Source organism: Brassica oleracea, chromosome C7 (assembly GCF_000695525.1).
Source record: "Brassica oleracea var. oleracea cultivar TO1000 chromosome C7, BOL, whole genome shotgun sequence".
NCBI classification, from domain to species: Eukaryota; Viridiplantae; Streptophyta; class Magnoliopsida; order Brassicales; family Brassicaceae; genus Brassica; species Brassica oleracea.
The window spans coordinates 2,064,971-2,074,740 of NC_027754.1; the positions used below are offsets into that span (position 1 = coordinate 2,064,971).

The following is a 9,770-nucleotide window of genomic DNA, read 5'->3' on the forward strand; positions in this document are numbered from 1 at the left end:
GTAAACTATTTGATAACATATACATTTGACTTCCAACATGAAGAGCTCCTATCCTACTACATATCCTTCTTAAGGTACAGTTTTTCTGCTGTTATCTGGGCTTTAGGAAGTACTCATCGACTGTCTCTGATAACTCTTATGTTTTCTTTACGTAGAGCTGTTAGTGGGAAACTAAACCAGCATACGATATCATTGCTTTTGAAGACCGAGAACGTGAGTATTCTTTAAGTTGCATGTTCTTTTTTACTGGTGCAAGTCCTTTATAGATTTTTTTCTTTCTGCGTCTAGGATGTAGTAGTTTCTTTTCCTCTTTATGTTGAAGGCATTAAGTTTGCATTTCATGAAGAGAACATGATACGCACTGCAGTTCGTTCCCTGACTCTTAATGTATATCACGGTAAGTCACGTATATTAGCTCTTTTGATTTGTAGCTTGTATGGTAAGCTTTTTTAGCATCGTTTCTGATGCCTTAAGTTTTGTTTTTGCAGTTGGCGATGAATCTGTGAATGATTATGTAGTTAGTCCACCACACACCGAGTACTTTTCAAAACTAGTTTCATTTTTCCAAAAGCAATGCATTGATCTAAGTGCAATGGTGTTGAACACTTTAGAGTAAGTTTTTACTTATCATAACCCCTTTGCATCTATCTTCTTATTTAGTTTGTGTTTGATCCTTGGTAAATATTATTCTTCTGAAAGATTTTCATTTTATTCCTTGCTAAAGGAGCCCATCCCCAGACTCAGGAGGAAAATTATTTTCTGCCGTTGATGGGATTGAGGACACCTTGTACTACTTTAGTGATGTTATCTCTGCTGGCATACCTGATATTGGGAGGCTGGTAACAGATCACATTCTGCAGAATCTAACTCTCCCACTTCTTCTCCCGTCTCTATGCTCTGAGACTGTAAATGTACAACATATCATATTTTCCTCTTAATTTCCTTCTGTGCTATCATGTTAGCCTTGTTAATTGGTTTTGTTGTTATTTCAGGATGTTTCAATTGATCCCATCACTTCTCTCTATCTGCTTTGCTGCATCCTGCGGATAGTTAAAATCAAAGATTTGGCAAATATTACCGCTGCTACACTTTTCTGCCCTGTAAAAGCTTTCATTGCGAGTTTCCTAGTGAAGCCTAATAGTAGCTTGGCTCCTGAACGCCCTAGATTTCGAAATGGGCATCCAGACAATGGTGTTTCCGAGGAAGCAGATCAACAGTGTCCAAGCAATGCAGTATTAAGGGAGGATGGAAACTCCCACGTCTGCAGTGAAAGTACTACGAAAAGTATCTTCAACGATTCAGATATTACATTTAGGTAACATATTAGCTAATAAAACCTGTACCAAGTTGAGTTAGTTGGTTCTTATTCTCTTTAACCGTTGTATGATGTTGTCTTTAATATTTTCCTCATATCTATTAAGCTATGTTGTTTTGGTAACTAGGGAGACCTTGCTTCAATATATTTCTGAGGGAGATGACGTGCAAGCTCAGGGTTCCTTGTTTGTGCTAGCCACTTTATTGCAGACAAAAGGTATTGGCAGTGGCGTTGTGCAGATTCTTCTCGTCTTTTAAGTTTTTGATGTTTTACGTTCTCTTTTAATAGAACTTGAAGAGTCAATGCTAGATGCTTTCGGCATTCTTCCTCAGCGTAAGCAGCACAAAAAACTTTTGCTGGTAAGTTTCTGTCATTATCCTTTGTCTTGTGTTTAGTATACTTTCTTAATTCAAAACTTAAGTCGTAGTGATCTTTGATAGCAATCTTTGGTTGGGGAGGACTCTGATGAAGAACAACTATTTTCACCGCGAAATGGTTCTATGAGAGATGGAAGTAGTGAACTTGATTGGTGTCTACGGAAGCTGGAGGTACTTGGCTGCATCTTCTTAAATTTCTTCCCATCCATATCTTTGGTTGTGTTATATATTGTGATTGACTTATTCATTCAAGTAACTTCAACAGGAGCAGTTTGGAGTATGCTGTTCATTGCGTGGGGCTGCAGTGTCCCCCCTTGTACATAGACATCAGGTAAATTATGAACTGTTTGTGAAACCCTAGTTATTAGCTTACGTTTTTCTGACAATCAATCTGCTAAAGGTAGGTTCTTTTTGTAAAAGCTATTGTCTTGAATTAATAAAAATATGTGGTGTAGGTGGTGGATGCATTGGTCAGTCTTCTCTGCCGTGAAAACATATCTGCAGAAACATTATGGTGTGGAGGATGGCTTTTACGCCAATTGCTTCCTTATAGCCAGGCAGAGTTTAATCATAAACATCTGAAGATGCTGAATGTATGTTTCTTTCAAAATGTTTGTTCTGTTTGATACTGTCTCTCTCTCTCTCCCCCCTCCTGACTATTTACCAGTTCCCTGCTGATATCAGGATTCATATGAGAAATGCAAAGAAGCACTAATCCGGGAGATCAAAGGTTCCTGGCCTGATCTACTCATCACAGTACTGCTTGATGAGTGGAAAAAGTGCAAAAAAGGCAAGTAAATAAGCAAAATGCTGCATATGTTGAACTTTGATTGTGAGATGAATCTGATACCAAATCTCTTCTGACAGTGATCGAAGCTCCATCTCCTCAAAAAGACCCTATATCTGTTATTCTCCAGCTGGATAGATTCTCTTCTAATGGTAGAATCTTTGTTTTACATTTTGTACGGCTAGCTGATGATACATGTGATTAACAGCTATTTTTTTTAACAGATAACATTGTTAGCGATTCATCATTTACAGCAGGTGAAAAGTTGTGCGAGGTGGTAAAGGTTCGCCCATTATGTTCTCTGTTTCTCTTTATCTTGTTATACAAAATTCTTATAAGTGCTTGGCGTTAATGTATATGCTGCTACAGACATCTGATAATCGAGCCTTTACTCCTTAGGTTTTTGTGCTTCTTCATCAACTCCAGATCTTCTTGCTTGGTAGGCCCTTGCCAGAGCAGCCTCCCATCCACCCTCCTGCCGACATATCTGAAACGTCTCGTGCCACAACTTCTGGTTTGGATGTTTCAGTCCCAAAACCTGGCACCGAAGTGAAGCTAGGTTAGAAAATGACTCTCTTGTGCTTGCTTTAGTAATACATCTACCGTAATTAAAGTAAATTTCCCGGTGCAGTTGATGCTGTACCTTGTTGGATTGCCTTTGAAAGAGGCAAGGAACGTGAATTCTCGTTTCTAGCATTATCGTCTGGTGTCTCTGGTTGGATCGTCCTTGCTGAAAAGTCACTTTTGAAGCCAGATCACGGAATCGTCCGTATTGTTGCACCTTTAGCCGGCTGCAACGTATGTACTCACATTCACTGTTTGTAAAGATCACACACAAGCACAGAGATAATCATCATATGATATTGACATATAGAAATGATCTATCGTTTGTTTGGTTTTTCAGCCCCGAATAGATGAAAAGCAACCAAGGTGGCTACACTTGAGAATCCGACCATCTACGTTACCTTTCTTGGATCCAATAAAGCGAGGAGTCTATAAGAAGCTCAAGTCCAAAGGTCTAGTAGATGGAAAATGGACAGTTGCATTCAGGAGCGATGAGTTTTGTCACTCTGCTTACTCGATGGTTGCGCATGAGATGGATCTACAATCCAGCGAGGTTGAAAGGAGGTTAAAGCCATTCTTTGAATTTGATAGAAACCAGCAAGATCAATCAACAATAACTTCCGACGCCATCCCTTCTTCAACATCTTCTTCTTCCGGCTGATCTCATTTTGCATTGCATTCATAAACGGATAGATAAATCTTCAGTCCTTTAGAGCAGCTTCCATGAATTCTTCAGGTTTATATTTTGCTTATATCTCTGCATTTTCTGTTTGTTTTGTTTAGCTTTTATTGATTCTTTTTGTAACGTCTTAGTGTGATACCATTGTATATTTGAAAGCGCAACAATCCATTAGTGAATTTCAACTGTTATCACTGAGAGAAGGCTTTAATCACCAAAAAAAGACAGTGTTACTTGGCACTATTTGCTACAAAAATTTCTTCAAGTAACATGGATGCATGCTTTTCTGAGTTCACACCACTCTTTCCCTCGAGCCCCACAACAAGTGCTACATAGGTACTCTGATTTGGAACCATTCCTCTCTGAACCATCATACCAATCAACTCACATGCTTTCTCAGTCTCTCCTACACTGCAATATCCATGGATGAGAGTATTATACAAAACCACATCAGGCTTCAACCCGGCATCAAGCAACTTATTAAACAACACCATAGCATCACCCATCCTCTGCGCTCTGCAGTACCCATGTAGCAACGCACTGCACGTTACAACATCAGGCTGCACTCTAAGATCAGCCATGTAATGCCACAGAAGAAACGCTTCCTGAAAATCCCCCTTCTTTGAAAACCCACCAATCACATCAGTGAATGCCAACACACTTGGCATAAATCCACGTCTGATAAGCTCATTGACAATACCATTTGCTTCATCAACGTATCCTCTAACGACCATGCTGTGTATCAAGATATCGTAGGTTGCAACATCTGGAAAGACACCAGCAGATCTCATTCCATCCATAAGCTCAAAGACTTTATTCAGCTGATGAGTCTTCCCATACCCATGCATTAGATTGTTATATGTAACAACATCTGGCACCAAACCTTCCACTTTCATATTCCGAAACAAAGCTTCTGCATCATCTACATTACCAATCTTGCTGCAAGCACCAATAAGCAGTGTATACGTAGTTAAAGACGGCGAGTTTCCGCTTTTTAACATAGCTCCAAAACATTTGAAAGCTTCATCTATTTTGCCTAATTTACAGTATCCACCTATCATAGTAGTATAACAAACACAATCAGGGAGGAGCCCCAACTCAAAGATCTCCTGAAACACGGTGGACGCTTTAAGCATGTCTCCCTCGGTACATATTTTCGACAAAAAGCTACTGTACACGAAAATGTTTGGTCTGAGACGAAAGTAATGAATGAGCTTAACTGCTTCCTCTGGCTTTCCCGCTTTACAGAACCCATCTATAACACAACTGACTGATACAGAATCCTGAGAGATACCAAAGAGTTTGAGATTAAACAGTACCGAAGTTGCTTCTTTTAGGAACCCTGCCTTACACAATCTATGAATGAAAACGGTGAATGCCACAATGTCTGGTCTGATTCCATACTGTTGTTTCATCTCCATAAGCAGTTCCCAGGCTTTATCAAAACAACCATCAGAGCAGTGTTTGCTAACGAATAAGGTGAGCACAGCAGCGTTAAGGTGTCTTCCTCTACTAATCATGTGTTCAACAAACTCCCTAGCCAACTCCAAACCGTGAATCCGTAGAATCTCTTTGAGCAAAGAAATACAAACCCCTCTTGAAGGAAAGATGCCTAACTGATCCATCTTGTAAGCTAGTTTCACGGCCATGTCTACTTTTCTCCCCTTAACACAACAATCAACAAGCATGCTAAACACAGTCTCCAAAACCTCACGGTCACCACGAGTTTCGAAAAGATCATTCATGGCTAAACACAATGACCTCTCTTCTCCATCGGATCTCTTCACCAGATGGAGAAGCATGTCAACAGCTCTATAATTCATGTTACCAGATACCAAAATATGAGCCATACGGCAGATAGACCTGCTTGAATGCTTAGCACCAATCCACAACTCTGACCACTTAAAGAAGTAAAGAGCAATAGATGCATCTGAAGTCTCTGCAAACAAATCATCCAAAATCCTAATGACTTTGTATTCATCAAGCTCGATACTAAACTCACTATCAAATCTATTTATCCATCTGTGCTTTATAAGCACATTCCTGATAGTTTCAACAAAACTATCTGAGACTTCAATGTGCTTCAGAGTCGTATCAAAGTCTTCACCAAAAGGCTTACTGGAACGAACTCCAGTGTTTGAAGCATAATGCCGTGATGCAAAGTGGGTTGTGTTACCAGAACCACTACGAAGTAGTCTTGGGTTGTTATAATCAGCCAGAGGATGAAAGAGAAAGGTCGTGGACCAGATATATCGAAAAGCCTCAGTTCTCGCAAACCCAGAAGACTTGATTATTGAGCTTGAAACCCACATAAACAGGGACTGGTGGTCAGAACCCAGTAGTTATCTGAACAAGAAAATAACAATCTTTTATGTCAATTTGTGACAAAAAAAAAAACAAAAAAACGAAGTGGTTTAGACAGAAACCCAATAACATCAATTTCTCATTGTCGCAGGGATTATTAATCGAAGTTCGAAATACCTTTTGTTACAGTTGAGATGCAGCACATATCATCATGTCAGAAATGGTAAGCGAAGCTTTACACACTGTCTTGTCTTACTTTAAATCGTCCGGAGGGATAATGGCAACGGGGAATAGGTGGCCGGAGCAGAGGTATACTATACAGAGTAGATGGGAGATGAATCCGAATCAAACCGGGTTTCCTAAACCAATAACCAAATATGGGCCCTTATTTGTGGGCTCGTATTCGAAATTTAAGGCCCAAAACTAAAACCCTAATTAACTTTCTTTTCTTAAGTGAAAGCTAAAACCCTAATCGTCGTCGTCTCTCCTTCCCTTCAACCGAAGAAAATGGTAAACCTCCTCCGATCCCTACAAGTTTATACTCAAGTTGTACTCACAGATTCTGCTTGTACGCTTACAGGCTTTCAAGAGATACGTCGAGATAGGGCGAGTGGCTCTCGTAAACTTCGGAAAAGACTACGGGAAGCTCGTCGTCATCGTCGATGTGGTCGACCAAAACAGGGTAATGTAACTAGGTTTCCCTTCGCGATTGTAGATTTGATAGATCTGCAAAACGGTGGTTCCGCCTTTACTTCTCATATTGATCTGCTTGTTCGCAAGTTACATGTATGTCTTCAGTGTTTGATTGTCTTTTAATTGTTATGCCCGTGTGTACTTGTGTGTGTAGGCTCTTGTGGATGCTCCTTACATGGAGAGAATCCAGATGAATTTGAAGAGGCTTTCTCTTACTGATATCGTCATTGATATCAACAGAGTGCCTAAGAAGAAGATTCTCATTGAGGCTATGGAGAAAGCTGGTTAGTTCGTCTATAGTACACGCTTCCTATGTCTGGCATTGTAATTGTCTTGCCTGGTCGGTCATCTTTAACGTTTATAACTTTTGCAGATGTGAAGAACAAGTGGGAGAAGAGTTCATGGGGAAGAGAAGAGAAGAGCTGCCCTCAATGACTTTGATAGGTTCCAGATCATGTTGGCCAAAATCAAGGTCAGTTTCCATCTCTGTTTTGCTGCAATGAATGCTCCTTTTACCCTCCATGTTTGTACTCGACAGATCTAAAGATGTTAGTTCAAATAGCTTGTTATATCTTATAAAAATGTCAAACCTTAAAACCAGTTGTATGATTCTAGTGCTAAGCACGTAGTCATTTACTTGTCTTGTTCACTCTATTGAATGTTTTTTTTTTTCATATGTTAATTTGCAGAGGGCCGGTGTGGTGAGGCAGGAGCTTGCAAAGCTCAATAAAGAAATCACCGCTTGATGGGGTTTTTGACGCCTTGATATTTATCTTTTGTACAAGTTTGAAGAATTTTGCAAATGATAGTTCAGAACTTGAAACCTTTTTTGCTGGTTTAGACATTTATCGACCTCTTTTGTTGTTGTATCTGAACTAACCCAAACCGAGTAGTATTACATTACGAGTCTGACTGGTGACCATTCTAGAAACAAGAGGAACGAATAGAAAAGGAACGTAGAGGAACAAAATTGCAGGAATGAAAAGGAATGGTTGTTCCATCCCATATTTAATAAGGAATTAATTTGTTCTTTATTTCTCTACAAAAAGAGGAATGGGAGGGAATGAAAAGGAAAAATTATTCCTTATGAATGGTGATTTTTTTAAGGAATGTTAGGGAATGCATTTGTTCCTCGTCGTTCCTTGGTCACCATTCATACTCTACATATTTTAGAACAATCGATTAGAACTATATAAAATTTTTTTTTTATTATTGCCATTTTTTATATAACAAGCCTATCTTTTTTTTACATTACGAGAAAAAACGTATTTACTAGAATGCCATTACTTTTTAATGCCATGTAATTAAAAATCCGGTGCAACGTATGCATTTAGTTCCGTGTTTTCATTAAGTCAGTCTTAAAGCGCTATATACGTCGTTATAGTTGAGTTATTGCTACATTCCGGCTGAATTAAACAACGCAACTGACTTAAGAACATAAATCAGCCGTAACTAACGCTGATTTACATAAATCTGGCTGATTTATGGGATAGCGGCTGACTTACGTACACAACTTACGGCTGACTTATACATCGGTGGTTTGATTCTGGAAAATTTGGCTGAGTTGTAGCTAAGACACGACTGAATTACGTTTATACGGCTGAGTTAATGAACATCGACTTGCTGAGTTAATGAATTTACGGCCGACTTATGGGATGTTGTTACGGCTGAGTTATATTTAATCAGCCGTAATTGGATGGATTAACAGTAAACTTAGCTTATTTACGGCTGACTTATTAGCGAAAGATTAATTACTAGAATATCATTTGTTTGACGGCTGATTTATTTGACGATACGGCTGACTTATGATTTTTCATCCTAATTATAGCTAATTTATTAGCAAAGGATTAATTACTGAAATAGTATCCACGTTTCGACTGACTTACATTGTACATGAGAACTGATTTATTTAGGCTGAGTTATATATTCGTTTGGCGGCTGACTAACCGATTTTCCATGGCATCCGCCATGTCATCAATTCATCATCACTAATGTTACAACAATAAAATAAGGGTCTATGTTATTCTTCATTCTTCATCTTCTTTATCTATCTTCTTCAACTTATTCTTTATCTTTCTCTGAGATCTTATGGATCTGGTAATTATTGTTTTCGCAACTCGGTCTAAAAACATAGATTTTTAAAAATTGAAAATAGAGACAGATCTACTACAGTCGTCGTCGTTTTCGATGATGATCGGTTAAAGAAGAAGCTTCCTCTCCTCTAGTGTCATATATGGCGGTCCGACATCCTGCTGTCTCATTGGATTCATCGTCTTGCAGAAGAAGAAAGACTCAAAGAGAGAGAGAGATGAAGAAGCTAAGTCCTGTAAATTGTAAGAAAAGGAGAAAGTTGAACAAAAAAAGTAAGAAAATGAGAGAGGACGAAGAAGAAGATGATGAATTTGAAAGCTGATTTTATATGTTTGATGACTCAGATGGTGCGTTAGCTGAATATGATAACTTTAGTTCATACAGTGAGTCTCCAACACATACGTTATGGCTGAGTTATGCATATGTTACAGCTGAGTTATGCATACGTTACGGCTAAGTTATAATCAAATTACGGCTGAGTTATGCATACGTTACGACTGAGGTTATAATTTTTATAACTTTATAGTTCTATAGTTTAGGGTTTGAAGTTCAAATTTAAGATAGGATTAAAGTTTTAGGAGTTATAATCAAACTACAGCTGACTTATGCATACTTTACGGCTGAGTTTATAATTTTTATAATCTTATAGTTCTATAGTTTAGGGATTCAGGTTCAAATTTACGAAAAGATTAAAGTTTTAGTATTGTGTTCAGAGTTGAAGGAATGAGTTTGTTCCCGCCCAAAATATTTTGTTTCCGCCCAAAATACGAAACGTCGCGAAACAAATTACACTTGACGGCTGAATTATAGGAACGTTACGGCTGACTTATACCATTCAGATACGTTGCGGCTGAGTTATGCATACTTTACAGCTGAGTTATGCATACGTTACGGCTAAGTTATAATCAAATTACGGCTGAGTTATGCATACGTTACGACTGAGTTTATAATTTTTATAAC

The 9,770-nt window shown here is 38.6% G+C and overlaps 2 protein-coding genes and 1 pseudogene across 2 annotated transcripts in view; 2 read left to right on the forward strand and 1 right to left on the reverse strand.

Moving 5' to 3' along the window:
- Positions 1-3,916, forward strand: part of LOC106306427 — a 5,298-nt gene extending 1,382 nt beyond the window's left edge. Inside the window, exons 6-22 of the mRNA XM_013743045.1 lie at positions 18-74; positions 156-213; positions 289-397; positions 489-612; positions 725-911; positions 993-1,315; positions 1,443-1,531; positions 1,604-1,674; positions 1,756-1,863; positions 1,958-2,023; positions 2,148-2,285; positions 2,377-2,482; positions 2,560-2,631; positions 2,704-2,762; positions 2,879-3,038; positions 3,111-3,277; positions 3,384-3,916. Of these exons, the coding sequence (XP_013598499.1) occupies positions 18-74; positions 156-213; positions 289-397; positions 489-612; positions 725-911; positions 993-1,315; positions 1,443-1,531; positions 1,604-1,674; positions 1,756-1,863; positions 1,958-2,023; positions 2,148-2,285; positions 2,377-2,482; positions 2,560-2,631; positions 2,704-2,762; positions 2,879-3,038; positions 3,111-3,277; positions 3,384-3,704 (2,215 nt within the window). The 3' untranslated portion in view covers positions 3,705-3,916. The remainder of the gene's footprint in view (positions 1-17; positions 75-155; positions 214-288; positions 398-488; positions 613-724; positions 912-992; positions 1,316-1,442; positions 1,532-1,603; positions 1,675-1,755; positions 1,864-1,957; positions 2,024-2,147; positions 2,286-2,376; positions 2,483-2,559; positions 2,632-2,703; positions 2,763-2,878; positions 3,039-3,110; positions 3,278-3,383) is intronic.
- Positions 3,917-3,929: 13 nt separating this feature from the next.
- Positions 3,930-6,324, reverse strand: LOC106306428 (pentatricopeptide repeat-containing protein At2g19280). The gene is made up of 3 exons (XM_013743046.1): positions 6,274-6,324; positions 6,204-6,242; positions 3,930-6,068 (listed from the first exon to the last, which is right to left on the reverse strand). Exon 3 carries the CDS (start codon positions 6,032-6,034, stop codon positions 3,953-3,955), a length of 2,082 nt encoding a protein of 693 aa, XP_013598500.1. The 5' UTR covers positions 6,035-6,068; positions 6,204-6,242; positions 6,274-6,324; the 3' UTR covers positions 3,930-3,952.
- A 175-nt stretch (positions 6,325-6,499) lies between these two features.
- On the forward strand, positions 6,500-7,628 carry LOC106304629 (annotated as a pseudogene).
- The last annotated feature ends 2,142 nt before the right edge of the window (positions 7,629-9,770 follow it).